At 40.0% G+C, this 16,656-nt stretch overlaps 2 protein-coding genes across 6 annotated transcripts in view; both read right to left on the reverse strand.

The window, feature by feature from the left end:
• fam49ba (family with sequence similarity 49 member Ba) overlaps nucleotides 1-6,651 on the reverse strand; it is a 32,127-nt gene extending 25,476 nt beyond the window's left edge. The window contains exon 1 of the mRNA XM_037534503.1: nucleotides 6,375-6,651. The gene's annotated coding sequence lies outside the window, so the exon portion shown is untranslated. The remainder of the gene's footprint in view (nucleotides 1-6,374) is intronic.
• An 842-nt stretch (nucleotides 6,652-7,493) lies between these two features.
• The window catches only part of asap1a (ArfGAP with SH3 domain, ankyrin repeat and PH domain 1a), a 63,246-nt gene continuing 54,083 nt past the window's right edge, over nucleotides 7,494-16,656 (reverse strand). For 3 of the 5 annotated variants that reach the window (XM_017714238.1, XM_017714236.1, XM_037547040.1), the window contains 11 exons: nucleotides 16,186-16,271; nucleotides 15,957-16,072; nucleotides 15,748-15,815; nucleotides 14,710-14,817; nucleotides 13,811-14,039; nucleotides 11,879-12,043; nucleotides 11,396-11,471; nucleotides 11,233-11,297; nucleotides 10,455-11,029; nucleotides 9,611-9,733; nucleotides 7,494-9,526 (listed from right to left, as the gene is read on the reverse strand). In XM_017714238.1, the coding sequence (XP_017569727.1) occupies nucleotides 9,452-9,526; nucleotides 9,611-9,733; nucleotides 10,455-11,029; nucleotides 11,233-11,297; nucleotides 11,396-11,471; nucleotides 11,879-12,043; nucleotides 13,811-14,039; nucleotides 14,710-14,817; nucleotides 15,748-15,815; nucleotides 15,957-16,072; nucleotides 16,186-16,271 (1,686 nt within the window). In that variant the 3' untranslated portion in view covers nucleotides 7,494-9,451. The remainder of the gene's footprint in view (nucleotides 9,527-9,610; nucleotides 9,734-10,454; nucleotides 11,030-11,232; nucleotides 11,298-11,395; nucleotides 11,472-11,878; nucleotides 12,044-13,810; nucleotides 14,040-14,709; nucleotides 14,818-15,747; nucleotides 15,816-15,956; nucleotides 16,073-16,185; nucleotides 16,272-16,656) is intronic. The other 2 variants (XM_017714239.1, XM_017714237.1) reach the window with 1 other exon arrangement.

A 16,656-nucleotide genomic window follows, 5' to 3' on the forward strand; every position in this document is an offset into this window, starting at 1 on the left:
CACTCAACACTACACCTACACCACCCTGTGAAAAAACAAAAATAAAAACACAACAAATGCTACAACTAAATTCCATTTTTATATGATATATGAAACCAAATCATGTCATGTCCTTCCTCTTTAATGGGTTCATTGCCAGGTTGCAATGCTACTGTAGCGGCACATTTGTCATGTATCCAGACAGAAATCTGTTATTGAATTATAACCTCAAACCTGTTCATTCCTTACTTAAGGGCATATAAGCACTTTGGATGAATTATTGCTAAAATCAGATTTTTTGCAGTTATCAGATTATGTTGCATGCAAACATACTCCTGCACAAAACAGACCAACAGCCCATCTGCCATATAATCTGTAAAGATGGGCAGTATGGTGAATATGTTCAACCCCAATTCCAATGAAGTTGGGACGTTGTGTAAAACATAAATAAAAACAGAATATGATGATTTGCAAATCCCCTTTTCAACCTATATTCAATTGAATACACTACAAAGACAAGATATTTAAATGTTCAAATGGATAAACTTTGTTTTTTGCAAATATTCAATCATTTTGAATTTGATGCCTGCAAAACATTCCAAAGAAGTTGGGACAGGGGCAACAAAAGACTGGGAAAGTTGAGGAATGCTCAAAAAACACCTGTTTGGAACATTCCACAGATGAACAGGTTAACTGGAAACAGGTGAGTTTCATGATTGGGTATAAAGGGAGCATCCCTGAAAGGCTCAGTCGTTCACAAGCAAGGATGGGGCGAGGTTCACCACTTAGAACAACTGAGTGAGCAAATAGTCCAACAGTTTAAGAACAACGTTTCTCAATGTGCAATTGCAAGGAATTTAGGGATTTCATCATCTACAGTCCATAATATCATCAAAAGATTCAGAGAATCTGGAGAAATCTCTGCAAGTAAGCGGCAAGGCAGAAAACCAACATTGAATGCCCGTGACCTTTGATCCCCCACTGCATTAAAAACCGACATCATTCTGTAACAGATATTACCACATGGGCTCAGGAACACTTCAGAAAACCACTGTCAGTGAACACAGTTCGTCGCTCCATCTACATGTACAAGTTAAAACTGCCATGCAAAGCAAAAGCCATATATCAACAACACCCAGAAACACCGCCGGCTACTCTGGGCCCGAGCTCATCTGAGATGGACTGACGCAAAAGTGGAAAAGTGTCCTGTGGTCTGACGAGTCCACATTTCTAATTGTTTTTGGAAATCATGGACGTTGTGTCCTCCAGGCCAAAGAGGAAAAGGACTGTCTGGATTGTTACCAGTGCAAAGTTCAAAAGCCAGCATCTCTGATGGTGTGGGGGTGTGTTAGTGCCCATGGCATGGGTAACTTGCACATCTGTGAAGGCACCATTAATGCTGAAAGGTACATACAGGTTTTGGAGCAACATATGCTGCCATCCAAGCAACGTCTTTTTCAGGGACGTCCTGCTTATTTCAGCAAGACAAAGCCAAGCCAAGTTCTGCACGTGTTAGAACAGCGTGGCTTCGTAGTAAAAAAGTGCGGGTACTAGACTGGCCTGCCTGCAGTCCAGACCTGTCTCCCATTGAAAATGTGTGGCGCATTATGAAGTTGTACATCAAGCAAAAATGGGAAAGAATTCCACCTACAAAGCTTCAACAACTAGTGTTCTCAGTTCCCAAAAGCTTATTGAGTGTTGTTAAAAGGAAAGGTGATGTAACACAGTGGTAAACATGCCCCTGTCCCAACTTCTTTGGAATGTGTTGCAGGCATCAAAATGAGTGAATATTTGCAAAAAACAATAAAAGTTTATTTGTCTGAACATTAAGTATCTTGTCTTTGTAGTGTATTCAATTGAATATAGGTTGAAAAGGATTTGCAAATCATCGTATTCTGTTTTTATTCATGTTTTACACAACGTCCCAACTTCATTGGAATTGGGGTTGTAATATCACAATATTTTGTACTTAATATGCTCAATATCATTTGTATTTCATAATAATATTACACTGGACAGTAATGATTACAAAGAGATGCTAAGGTATCACTAGACCTCTTTTACTGGAATCGAACATGCAGGGAGGTTTTTTAGGCACTGACAACTTTGACAATATACTCAGATATTGCCAACCCCTAGTACCCAGATGTCAAACAAAAGTCAGTACAGATTCTTGATATTTACATCCAGAACTGTCCAATCTACTGCTGCCTCTAGTGCACAGCAGCATGGAAGAATGCCACAAGCAGGAACAAGACGGCTGTGAGGCCTGTGAGAACATGCCTCTCCTGACGTGACTCCACAAGCTCTGCTGTCCCCGACACAATTACTACTTACTTTGCACACACACTGCCTGCCCAGAGACAAAACCTGAAAGAATCACCCAGGCCCATGGCCAAAACTGGCAAAAGTTTTCCAAAGAAGAAAACGGATTTTAAGCGAGCACTGAGAAGTTCAGAAGAGTGTCCTTAAAAACAATGCGTCATTAAAACTCAAAGTTTTGGAGGTTTTTCCTTCTCAACTCTTTCAGTTTAAGTCTCACATTTGTCTATTTTTAGATCATAGGAATATTAAAAAAACATTTTCAAGAACAGAACAAAAGTAAGAAAGAAATGAAAAAAAATTATGTAAAAAAAAAAAAAAAAAAAAAAAAAAAAAACATTCCTAAAGTCACTTTAGTCACATGAATCTAGCCTGTATATCAAGCCGATCTAGAAAGATTTAAAAAGGTGTTATTCCTCATGTATGAAAGTAATAGCTTCACTATTAGTACACCACACTATTGTGGTTCCACTGTATCATGCGTATTAAAACAACAGCAGACTAAAAGTAATTAAACAGTTTTAAATGAGTTTTAACACCAAAACCTGTCCAGGCTGAAACATCAGTGAGGATGATTTAACTGTGTTCGAGCGGTTTCTGAAAGATGTTTAGTAAAACAGCACCATATTAATGGTTTTATTATGCTGCACCACAGTGCAAGGTCACAAAATAAGCCAAGGTTGTGAAACCAAGCTGTCTAAAAACCTTCTGCCTTCCGAAACACTGCTTTCTTCCTTTTCAGCCAGACAGCTGAGTCAAACTAAAACCTTACGTTTATAAATAAGGTTGAGCAGTACAGTTGTCAGCTTTAAAATGCTGAAATGTCCCGCAGATATCTACCATTATTAATAGACTAAGGACTAAAACTGTTTTTCTGTCTAGTTTCGGACTGTTAAGGTCCAGCGCTGCAGGACAACACTGAAACCAAACAGCAGAAAATAAGAATATGCTGTGCAAACTCTTGACTCCTACACCTGCATCTGCTGCATATTTTGCATGGCATGACCTATTTTGCACATACAGGCATTATGGTATGTGTAGTATGCAGCAGCATCCATGAATCTATCTGTTAATGTTTGAAAATGTTACAAAAAGGGTCAGGAATTAAATACTTTAATGGTACCGAGCAAATATCTTGAATACTACTGAGTATTCTGTGTCATTCAAATATCAATAGCTAAGCAGTCAGTTCAAAATCAACACTGCTGATTGGCTGGCTGTATTTATGTTATTAATGTCAGAGCTTCTTGATTACTCTGCAGTCTGTAACAGACAGTAAGTATGGCGTATTGGTATTGTAATCAAAACACATTCAAATGTTAACCATCCCTACTTACAGACATATCCACCTGATGTATGTGGTCATAAATAACCTGCATGTTTAGTTTCACTCTTTACAACTGTGTATTGTATTTATTAATGTTTGTGTTGTTTGCACTGATACACACCAGTAGGGGTGGGTGATATACAAAATACAGTATTCAGCATTTTACACACTACTAAGTACTACCACTATTAAGTACTGACAATATTCAAAATGCACCTAGAAAAGCAAATTTATCAAGATTATGATCCCAATTATTGTCCTATTACCCATCCCTATATGCAAGTGATTCTGAACATTTTCAAAGTCTGAACCACCTCATAGCGTAAGGGTTCTCTACCCATATAGGTTGTCGTAAAACTGTTCACCCGACCCAAGAACCGTTTACGGACCTTCATTGTTAAGACACCCAAAAAAAAAAGCCTGACAGCATAAACCAACTTAGCTGACTTCTATAAGCTTTCGCACATGCTTTCAGCACATGTTAGGTGTTAGACAAACAGCCCTAGCTCAAAGAACACATGTTTTGGCATCCAAAAAAAAGCTGTTCACACTTTGTACTGTAGAGCAAGAGTCAAACTCCTACAGAGTTAATCTCACATTTCAGACAGCACCCCACAAGAGCACATTTTTTTCACTTTGCATACAATAAGTCTCCTGTTTGGGGTGTACAACACTTTCCAGCTGAGTAACTGTATTTACACTCGTAGTACTGTTAAACACACTTTGTATTCCTAGTTGCCATTTCGCAAGATTTTACAGTTTAAACAGAACATAAAACCATCCACATACAAATACCAGCATATTTGATCACCTGATCTGTCCAGCATTAACACCACAATGTCATATCAATTCATTCCTGATAGCATACATTGACCGGTAGAAGGACAAAATTCAGTTGGCTTAGGATAACATAGCTAAACCATGCACTGGCATTCATTTTAAATAAAATGTTCATGCATTTAGTTCATGCTTTGCAGTGGCGTCTTATCAGTGTCCGCCATCTGACAGCAATGGAACAATAACAGGTGGCAGACAGCAAGAATGTAAGTGCCAAATGAACAAAATTAGAAGAAGGTCTCACTAAATGTGGGGTACAATATGGATTTACAGCACATCAGACTTTAAATGGCGCATACAGGGGGTGGAGAGAATATATTTTAAGGATGTAGATGGGACTGATGAAAATATGGACAAGGCTACAATGTACAAACACTAATTCAAAGGGTCTGGTAGCCCACTGTAGGCCCTAACTTATGTACTGATAGGTCGGCTGTGATATCAGTCCAAAGCATTCGGCCTAAAGGGCCACAGCATTGATGCACAGATTAGCATTAATAAGAGGACTAATTCATTCATTAAGGGTGCAACAATTTCAGTGTAGTACTGAAAAGTCAACAAAGTTCATATTTAAAACTGTACTGAAATTTAAAACTGCGTCACTCTTTTCCGAAGGTGTCTGTGGAAATCATGTGGACGACCAAAACTAGGCATTTAGGCGCATCTCTGCACTGTTTACAGCTCAGCTGAACTACAGTTGCATGCAAAAGGCAAATGAGATGTTTATTTTCTAAGTGAAAATAAGTTACACATCTACAGAGATTATGCTTCTTAACATTTTAATGCACAATTACTGTTCATTTGCTGAATTTAAAATAAAACACAAGAGAAAAAATAAAGAGAAAAAATAAAACACAAAAAGGGGGTTTTCAAACTTTTGCATACAGCTGCATTTACCGTTTTGCACAAGGGTCTGCAACTCTGCAACCCTATATATGTATTAAGAGCTTAATGGAATCAAAACATTAACATCTGATACTGAATGAGAACCTGAAAATATCTGCATCATCAGACACAGATACTATTAACCGCTATGAAGAACAGTCTAAAGCATTAAACAATACACCAGCGCTTTAACAATGTGCAAAGCATTCATTAGCAGTCCAGACCATTGTTACTGCTAAAAAGTAGATCACTTCTAATCCAGATCACTCTTAGAGTGGAGCAGAGCAGTAATGGGCACCAGGCCTAATCAATGCTCGATGTCTTGCTGTAACCCTGTCAAATAAGGGAACTTGCTCGACGCTGAAATGTCTATTTTGTATAAACAAAATCAGGAAGTGGCACGATCTGCCTTCACACAGAGGAAGTTTGAAACCATTTTGTATCATTGCTTCAGTTTTTGAGAACATATTGCTGTCAATTCAGCAGTTTAAATTAATCAGTCATTGCATTATTTATTTATTCATTTATTCACTTTATCATGTATAAATAACCTGAAGTTTACGCTTTATAGCCTCAGGTTAGACAACAGACAGATGGCGGTAAATACACTGGAGTCCATGCACAGCCGGCGGTTATAGTGATTAATAAAAAGAAACAGAAGAGCATTTTCCACAGACAAGCTTCGGTTACAGCTTTTGCTACTTATAATTGCGAGCTTGTTCTTGATGAAACGTTATTAAATGAATGAACTCTTGTTTATATTCGAACGTAACGAAGCCTACAGTTTGGTATTCGTGGTTTTAAGTCAGTAGAAGTGAACTCGACTCATTTTTTCTATAAAACTGGACGTTCAGCCGCCACAGAGGAGTCAGCACTGAACACTGAACGGTCCACCTGCCTGAGAGAAACACACACTTTCACCTCCTCCACTCACTAACTGCACTGAACGGCGTGTAAAGCTTAACTTAAAGTGACAAAGCGAGCTTTCAAAGCTGTGGAAATCAGCCCAAACTGTCAGACTTACCTTCAAAAATTCGGGTAAATTTGTCCGACCGTGAGCGCAGGTAAACACACACAGCTCAGCGGTTCATTGTGAAGAGCCGCTCTGCGTCTCCATTTTCCGGGTTGGCGGTTGAGAAGCGCTGGGCTTTATGTCAGTCTGACACTCAGACACACACTCCTAACTATAAAAGGCATTGATTTAGAGAGGGGAAGTGCAAGAATTAGCATACGCAGCTCTCTCCGGCACGAGTGAGGAGATGTCCGATTCAGTTAACCGAACCGACTCTGTTAAACTCCGAGCCAACAATTCACTCATTCACGAATTGAGCTTCAGCGACAGAGCCAAGTGTCCGCTACTTCGACTCACCAGTGGAGATTAATACAAAAAGAACAATCACGTTTCAGCTGGAGAGCTACCGTCCAATGTGAGCCCAAATTGTCCGTGATGTGTTATATCATACTTTACATTGTGATCTTCGGAGGTTAAACTGTGAAAGCTTATTCGTTTTAAAGTCTTCAACCCACGACGTAAATGTTGTGTAGATGCTTCAAAGAGGGTCATTGATTTTATACTTGAGAATCGATTCGTCCGCTTTATTGAAAAGTTCCGGTTCAAAAGAACCGACTCGTTCACGAGTCACACATCTCTACAGTTTGCACTTGCATTTCCACAACCTCCGGTGAACTCCTCTTAAAGGGGCATTCCGACCTACAACCATCTTGTTATGATGTTATTCGTCATTGCAACCCTCAGCCTCATCGGTTTGACAGAATTCACGATTCTGTGTCCTTTTTGTTTTTGCCTGTCAGTGTTGTTTCACTACAATACACAGCAATGCATTACATAAATACATCATACAACTCCTGCGATGTTCTTACAGCAGTAGAGAAATACTGACTGCTGAATGGCTTCTTTGCAGTAATGTTACCCAGTTAAAAATCAGCTAGTCTGCATGTGGAGAGAAAAAAAACAGCCTGCCCTCAAGTACCCACTCCAAAACCTCTAGTTTTTCAAAAGCTCCTTCCACCTTCAAGTTACATCATTAGACAGGGGTTTCTGAGTTTTTAAACAGAAAAATGCTTTATGTCAGAGAACTGTACTTCTATTCAATATAAAGACTACCAGACAAAGAGACACAGCTTTGTTTCAACGTAAAATATTTATTCATAGATTAAACTCGATAGCGAAGTTGTTTCTTCTGACTAAACTTACAGTGCAGCAAGAACACAAGACAAAAACCGAGGGGAATGAGTGGCAAAAATACAGTCTAAAATGGTTCATTAGGAGCTCATCCAGTTCTGTCAAAATATGTAAAGCTCGCTTTTTCAAAGTTTCCCAACTTCAGCTGAGCTTTCTGTAGCCTGTCGTACAAAACCGTCAACACAAATCTATCACCAGTTAATGGATACCCAAGACTACATGAAATGTCTCCTATCTAAACAAGAATTTCACACTTTTGGTCCGATAACAGACTCATAATGAGGGTTTGAAACTACACAGTACAGAATGGTGCATCAATAACTCAGTTCCACAGTCTTCATGTAGGTTTTGTGTAGTTTATGGAGCATCACTGGTTTTGCTTGTGCTGAAATCTTACTTTTGTGGTTTAACCCCAGGTATAGCTAATGTATTCTGTAACATCCTAAAACAAATGGAAATTCACTTATTCCCCATACACTCACAGGGATGCCACAGATCCCTTTTCATACTGACATACTGTAGCCCTATAAATGGCAAATACTATCAACAACAAATTAGTACAGGAGGCATTCATTAATACATCATCTTCTGTTAATACAACAATACGTTAAAAACCCTAGAGTTGAAAGCTCGTCTCCCTGGTTGAGGAAAAGTCAGGAGGCAGCATTAAGTTCATTCTGAGCCACGTCATTGAGTCAGTCACTCATTGCTTTGTTCTCCTGAATTCAATTTCAAACACAAACAAATAAACATACAAATAAAACAAAAAAGTCACATTCCACAGTTATTGTAAGTAGACAATAAAAAAAAGATTCGCATCCTGAACCTGTATTACCAGTGCTGGTCAACATGTGCAGGTCCACAACCGAGCTGTTTTGACCGCAGTGTGAGGGGAAGGTCAGTATACATGGCTTTAGATGGATCAGGGCAGAAGAGCAGGTACGCTTGGTGTTGTGCATATGCTTTATGCCACAATCCAAAAGGGCAAGGACACTTTCCCCAAGCTCTGCAAGATCTGATCTGCCTTTAAGATAGCTGCAAGAACTCACATCGTTGGTCATCAGAGCGGTGTGGACACTAGGACACTGACCAGACTACCAGGCATCCTCTGGAGCTGGAGATGAGTCTTTAACACGGCACTGAAAGCCACAAGACAAATGCAATGACTGCATTCTGTTTTCCTTTTTAGTAAGCAATCCAACTTAACTCAATTTGCCTTAACTGAGTTACAACTATTTATGCATAGGAGATGTGATGCTTAGAGGTCTACAACCATTAAAGTTTTCATCCCTGTTTATCATGCCACTGTACTTCTATCAACACTGCTATAATATTCAGCCAAACCTTCATCCACTGATCCATTAGTCTTTCCAGAAATTCAAGAGATGAGTCTGAAAACACTAAGCTAAAATGTCTTGGGGTCAGGCAGACTCCATAAGCAAGCAGGGGTTAACATACGTTTGCACACTTACATCATACATAAGTACATAAATATACACTTACATCTGTGCATATGTATGTACATAGACACACTTAATATGGACATACATATAACTCCATATGTGCACACATACACAAAGTTACAGCATACACTGAGAAATGTTAAGTGCTAGTTTTCCGAGGATAGCTACTGCAAACCCAGGTCAGCATGCTGGGTTGCCATGGCTACGGTAATACTGGTAGGCAGGATAACGCAGTTTATAACACGTACTGTACGCATTTCACCCTTCATGTTTCTGAGAGTGTGGAATTGATGCAGTATTTTTTTTCCTGTTTAGGTTCTTGTAGATTTGGATGGGTTACAGCAGCTATATACAGAGGAGGAGCCCGCAGTCCAGTGAGAGTCGAGGGGCAGGGTTTGTGCTAAGAGGGGGGCCTCACACCTGCCAGTCATGATGTCAGTCAGACAGAATGTGCACAAATGACATAGGGAAGACACCTTTCCTCTCTGGCTGACCCTCTATGTGCCCAATCTGGAAAAGACAAGGTGCATTAGGTTGTGTGCTTTAAAACTTTTTAAAAGTTTTTCAGCAGATGTTTGGCTGAATCTTACTCACCCACCACTCCTGGTCCTCTTCTCCAGTGACGACAATGACCTCTCCCTCAGTGAACGTCAGCTCGTCATCATTGTCAGCTTGGCAATCGTAGATGGTCTTAACCCTCTTGATTTTGCACTTCCCCTACAAAATAATACGTGCGCTGGTCATTCATGCTCATTTTGTCCAAAAAAAATTACACAATACAGAGCATGGAACTGAATGGCTTCCTCATAGGCTTGTTTTACTTAATGCAGGCTGGCATATCTCCATAATCTGTCTCTCACAGATTCAAAGTCCAGTTTCTGCCAGAAAATAAAAGCTTAAAAAGTGAAAACGGGCTGCCTCTTGCTGCCACAAGCTTTGAAATGCAGATACAGTCCTGACCAGGCAAAGAAGTGGAGTTGTTTTAGCTTTTCACTGCGTTTGAACATTTAATATTTGCAGTCAAGTTGATAACCCCTTTAAAATAACTGAGTGCAGAACACTTACACCTCTGGACAACAGTGTAAAGATGTAAATTCATTATGCTGTCAACCCTTAAACTGCCGAGCACCAAGAAACCCAGCTGTCAGCCACTGAGTTCTGCATGCTAAGTAAAGCAACCAAGGGCAAGTTAGCGCTGTCATGTCAGCATTTTCAAAAAGCTGTCTTTTATCAATTTACATGACAGCACTGAAAATGAGATTCAAAAAGAATCAAATACTTCCTTCAAAAATCTTTACGCACTTTCAATCCTTAAAGCTGTATTAATGTGGATGCTAGGCCGATAGGCCAAAAAATGTTTTAAAAAATAAGGGTAAAACTATTTTATTTCTGAATAATGACATCATATCTGACTCCTTTCTGCATGTCTGCTACTCACCATGTTTATTTTTCGTGGCAGCGGGACGGGCATCTCCACTGCACCTGCTGGCGCACCGTTAGTATCCTCACTAGCCTGCCTGGGTGAGAGCTCTCCCTGTTGGCTGGAGGTTTGTGCCTCAGACAGATGCGGTTTGGGAGTGGCTTCTTCTAACGTTGGGTGTTTCTGTGTGGGCTCCATAGTTGTGGACACGGGGGGTTTTGAGGCAAGGTCTGAGAGCTGTGGCTTAGGTGGAAGATCCTTCAGTTGAGGTTTAGGGGGAAGATCAGATAGCTGAGGTTTGGGGGGTAATTCAGATAGCTGTGGTTTCGGGGGAAGGTCCGATAACTGTGGCTTAGGGGGCAGGTCTAAGACGTGTGGTTTGGGTGGAATCTCGCCTGGCGTAGGCCTCTCTGCCAGCTGTGGAATTTTGGGCGGAGGCTCTGTGGGTCTGGTGATTGTGTCTGCAGCTCTTATTGGTGTGTCTGAAGCTCTGGTGGGCGTGTCTAAAGTCTGTACGGGCTTCTGCAGCACCTCAGGAACTTGACTTGGCTTATCCACTGAGGGGACACTGACTGGAGTCTTTCGTAGTGCCACTGAAAGAGAGAAAGACTTTCAGTTACGCTGAAATTATAAACCTACTAAATGAAAACGACCTTTCTGCAACTAATCTAACTATTATGCCTCCATAGGTTCCTCTGGTTTTGATTTTGCCATCGTCATGTATCAAAACAACAGGAGCCATATACCACATTTCATGCTGTCCTTACATTTCAGCAATGAAGCATAATAAACTCACCTTTTTGAGGTAGTTTGGGTAAGACTCGTGGACCAAGTGTTGATTTTGTGTTACTAGAAGTAGTGCTGCAAGAGGGAGAAAAAATTGTATTGATGAACATGTTTCCATATGATTATGTAATGTCCGTGAATACATGTGTAGCTTAAGTTGTGCTGATAAATACCTTTGCTGCTGCTGAATTCCTTCAAATTTATTAGCAGGAGATATCCTGTTTACAGGTGGAGGAGTCAACTCACTTCCTGTAGATAATCAGAAAAAGGTTTACATGTTTCACTCTCGTTATACGGTCAAGAAAAGAGGAATTGCAACCGGCTCTAACATTTCTGTTTACATCAGTGAAATGCTGGACAGTGGAGAAAGGACAGCAGCAATGTCACTTTTACTGGAAGCTCTAGGAGGTCACATAGTTAAACAGAGGAACTGGACAGCATCATCTATTAGCAAGCTTACAGCACTAATTAAGGTCTTTTTGTGCTGGGAAGGAGGAGGAGTTTCAGGCAAAAAGGTTAGTTACATAACACCTTCACTTAAAATTTGCATATTACTCCTGCATATGCCTCTCTATGCTGCTCTGTATCTATGTTGCTGTGATGGAATTTCTATTGTTTTAGAGATCAGTGAAAGGCATACAAATATATTGACTCACCTTTGCTTTGAGGGCCCTGGAGCACAGGGCTGGGGGGGTCTGAGAGCGTGCGTTTGTGGCCTCCTGGGGGAGGTGGAGGAGCTCTCTTCTTAGACAGAGTGGAGCTGCCACTGGTACATGGCTGGGAGCCAAGAGGGAGGGAGGTGGGAGGTCCAGTGGAGGGAGCTGAGAGAGAGAGAGAGAGAAAGTGAGATCATGAATCCAGTAAGTCATTCCTATGGACTTGAGCACTGACCCTTTCGGAATTTCGGAAGTTTTTATAGTGCCAATACTGATCTTGAATGTTGCTTGTGCTGCTATGAGACCATGTTCAGTGTTTTCTATTGGTTTTGTGTTGTTCTATGAACCAAAAACAGTCATGTCTTTTTGTTTGATATATGTAAACAAGGTCTTTTCTGATTGGCTGTTTTGTATTGTGCCTCATTCAAAAAGCAATCCAGGCTAAACTACTATAGGCAGTTTATATGGGTGTTTATTGCTTTAGAAAAGATGTTCAAACAACTGTGTTTTAACTGACATATAAAAAGTTACAAAGCAGTTCTACAGATATAAAAGGAGCCTTTGGCATAAAGATAGTATTTAATGTTATGTAGCATTCTGTAGCACAATATTATATCTCTCAGCCTCAGTGTTTTGACAGAATTCACATTGTTATATTGTTGCTGTGTTTTTAGCCATGCATGTTCTCTCTACAGTGCGTATATGTAATATGCAAATACATCACACAACCATTAGAATTTTATACCACAATCAACCAGTCCTGATACCAAACCACAGAGCCATGGGCCAAAAAAGTATCTCTCTATTCCTAGAATTAGTGGTAGAGTGCTTACCTCAATCACACTGGTCATGAAAAAAGTTATGGAACTTTTTTCAAAGACATAATTCACTTTAAAATAAGTGTTGTAAATGTGATGATTTCTTTCTCTTTTTTCTTTAAATAGTTATAATGAGGCTAAGCACTGTAACCTCTATGAAAATATGGGCATAAAAAACAGCAAGTGCTCAACGCAAAAAACGACACTGAAATGAACACAGAACTCAGGCTTAGCACAGTTCGAGCAGCTTTGCTGTATAGCACCTATTACAGGTGTGACTGCTATAGAAAGTGCAGCCTTAAAATGTGGCCTGGAGCAGCACATTCCTGTTTAGGCATTAAGTAAACAGTGGCTGCTTCACTGCCAATGGCATGCAGCAGGAAAAGGGTGTGTTCATGACACTTCAGCACTCATCTGTGCATGTGTTTGCACTGGGTGCACATGTGATGGGTTTATAGAGCCTTGGGCAAATGTTCATCTTCTCTGAGACATCAATCTCTGAGACAAACACAAAACTGTTCCCTTCTCAACAAGCAAAACACAGATAAATTTCACATGTTTAATCTGCAACAAGTCAGCTCATGCACATAGAGCGTCATTTCAGATGTGAAAAACTGCTGCTGAGTGGTGCAACTGCATTATTTCCTTCCTTAGGCTATAAAAAGTAGCCTCTCTACTTTTGTTCTATAGCCTGTTAGAATTTCATATGAAGTATATTGTGTCCTTTTTTCCTTTTCTTTTTCACACTGTGCTATGCTGTGGCATTGTATAATGAACTATGCTAAAACTTTTGCATTTTGTTTTATTTTCCCCAATATGTTAAACTCAGCACATAAACAGTAATTGCACGTTAAAATGTGCAGAAGTGTGTTCTCTGTAGAGCAAGTGTTAACATATTTTCATTTAGAAAATCAAAAAAGCCAAAGCCAAGACGAAGGACTCCAAAGGGTGTTTGGTGGTTCAAAACAGCATTGCATTCCTGAATGTGGTTCTCTTATATAACACGTTAAGAGACACTGTGCTGCATAACTGGCATTATTGTGGAACCTAACATTGATTAATCACATCCTCAAACTGGACCTCATAGTTTTGTATGCTGTATGCTCTGCTGTACCTTTAGTGGTGTTCTTGATGGCCACTGTAGGGCCATCCGTGCCAGGTGAGGACGGCTGGTCAATCGAAGCGCTGCAGACAGGGTTGGCGAAGGCTCCATACGAGAGCCGCTGCTTGTCCTTGTGGCCCAAGTAACCTGGCAGTGACAGCTTCTCCTGAGGAGAGACACTGGACGAGTGGCAAAAGCTCTGTGGTCGTGGAGAACGCTCCTTCTTCACTGGGCTTGGCTGCTGGAACCAGCATGTTCAAGAAAGAGACATATAGTCTGAATATGTGTCTATATAATTGCTTTATGATCAGTCTAGTGCAGTGATCGGTATAGTTGTACATCGTTTAGTCATCATGCCCATGAAATCTGGTCAAACATTAATTTATTCATTTCATAATATGCTTTTAATTATGCCTATTTTACATAGGACTGTATGCAGGATGAAAACATGCTTGTGGCAGACCTCTATGAACATTTAAACCGTGCTGTTACATAAAAATAACAGATTATAACTGATCAAAGACAATAACAAATAATGACAAAAAGCAACATGCTGATCAGATAAGGTTAAGACTGTGTCCACTATACAAATACTCTGGAACCAGAGAAATAGTTTGTTCAGTTTGCTGAGTTTTAACAGTTCTCTGCATTTCCACTGTCCTGCTGACTAAAGTGAAGAGTTACACTGGTTAGCTACAAAGTCACTCACTAAAAGCCTGTTACTTCTCAGCTGGCTACACAAAGTGTCAGTCATAGGTATCACTAGGTCATGACTTTAGCTTTGAATGATACTCAATTGCATGTGACTCTTGAAATTTAAACACACAATACTTTCCCACACTTTGATTTTGCTTCAGAATTGAATATCGGTCTGTTTCAGTGCCAAAGCATGCCACAGTCAGCAGTCTAACCTTGTCGTCCAGGTCATCATCACTTTCGTCAATCTCCTCCAGCCGCAGGTTCCAGTCGTACTCCACATGGACATGAGGGTTGAACTTTCCAGCAGCTGCCTCCACCAGCTACACACACACACAGACACAGACACACATACACACACACACACAGACACACACAGGTTAGGGAGAGTAGGCCACAGCCTAATGGTAAAACATGGCCACAACATGTTGGTATTTGCTAACCAAAGTAATGCTAAATATTAAAATGTACTTTAGGTATTTGCTTGAAATTATTATTTTTTATATAAGCAACCTGTTACACATGAGCACACATCCAGCACCTACCGTTTAGGAGCAATTCAGCCAAAAATACAATGAATTCAATGCATACAACTTACCCCATAGGTGGGATTAGTTGTAACAAAGTGGCTAACTGTAATTGAGTATATTGATGCAAAAAACATTTCATTCAATATAGTTCTATGTTGTTTGAATCACGCAAGCTTTCCAACATAAAAAAATTAAAAATAAATTAATTGAAGTAAATATGATCAGTTAAAGGACAAGGCAAATTTATTTCTTATTATGGAATGGAACAGCAAATATCCGCACAACAGAACTGACGTTTATTTATTAACATGACATCTATAGTGTATTTTTAGCAAGTTCCAAAAACACATGAACTGTATAAATATATATATATATATATATATATAGGAGTGAATGTGTTGACACACTCAACTCAGCAATGAAAAAATTGTATTTTATAGTACAAAATATATAGTGTCTTCTTAACATGTTGAAACGTGTGTCTGATCGCTGTCAGAATGCGTGTATGGCTATAGGAAGACAAAAAAAATGACCAAAATTATGTTTTGCGTGAACCTGCTTTGCTATATAAAAATCCATGCTACATTTTACCCCACATTACTTTGTCTCCCTACTGCAACTACCAGCCCAGTCTTGGCCAAATTCTTGTCATCAAAGAACCATTGCTACTGAAGCTGTAGAGGAGCTGCATTAAGCCTGAATACACTCATTCTGGACACTTACGGGTTCCTCACACTGCAAGTTTTTCAACCTCCTGGTGATGTCCAAAGCTGTCTCCCCATTCTGATTAACTGAAATCACAAACACATGTAAATTACAGGAACTGCACACTGCACATACTGTCTTGTGCAAAACCTGCTTTTCCAATAGCACACTAAAAAAAAAACCACACATTTAAAAAGGCTGGATGCTGCATTCATTCCCTCACTGACCTATATCGATACACGGCTTGCCCCTGAGCAACAGTTTCAGACATTCTGGCTTTTCATAGGTGCAACAGTAATGGAGCGCGGTGTTCCCACTGTCCGTCTGCCTGTCCAGAGAACCACTAAACACACACAAACACAAGAGAACATGTAAGAATATGTATTTTATTCTTTAACTGGATGCTTCACTACAAACAGCACTGAACAGCATAGCATAAGCAGGAGAAATCAGTACCTATTTTGAACAAGAAAATCGACCAGATGCAGTGAGGTCTGGTCTGAAGTCCGCACAGCAAAGTGCAAAGCCGTCTCACCAGGGTCCTGTCAGACATTTACAAACATGTAAAGAAAATTTTGCCAATCATGCTATACGTCTGTGCTTTCAACTGTATATAAGCTTTGGCCGGTTCACTGGTTGTAGATGAAGCCTAGTCTAGACTACAATTGATTTCAAATGATCTTCTGTGATTTAATCTGAAACCAGGCTAAATCTATGTCTGGAATCCATGGATAACCGATATTTTTTCAGATCCTTTTTAAATGAGGGGTACTGAAAACTTGCTCTACAACTCTAACTATAGACGTGGTTTGACCTTTTGTTTTTGCAGGAAGGGGCAAAGGCCACAAACATGTTGCATGCTTGTATGAAAAATGGTCCAGGTTTCAGATTCCGGGTTTCAGGTAACTCTGGACTAGCCTTGATTTT

Source organism: Pygocentrus nattereri, chromosome 2 (genome assembly GCF_015220715.1).
Source record: "Pygocentrus nattereri isolate fPygNat1 chromosome 2, fPygNat1.pri, whole genome shotgun sequence".
Taxonomy (NCBI): domain Eukaryota; kingdom Metazoa; phylum Chordata; class Actinopteri; order Characiformes; family Serrasalmidae; genus Pygocentrus; species Pygocentrus nattereri.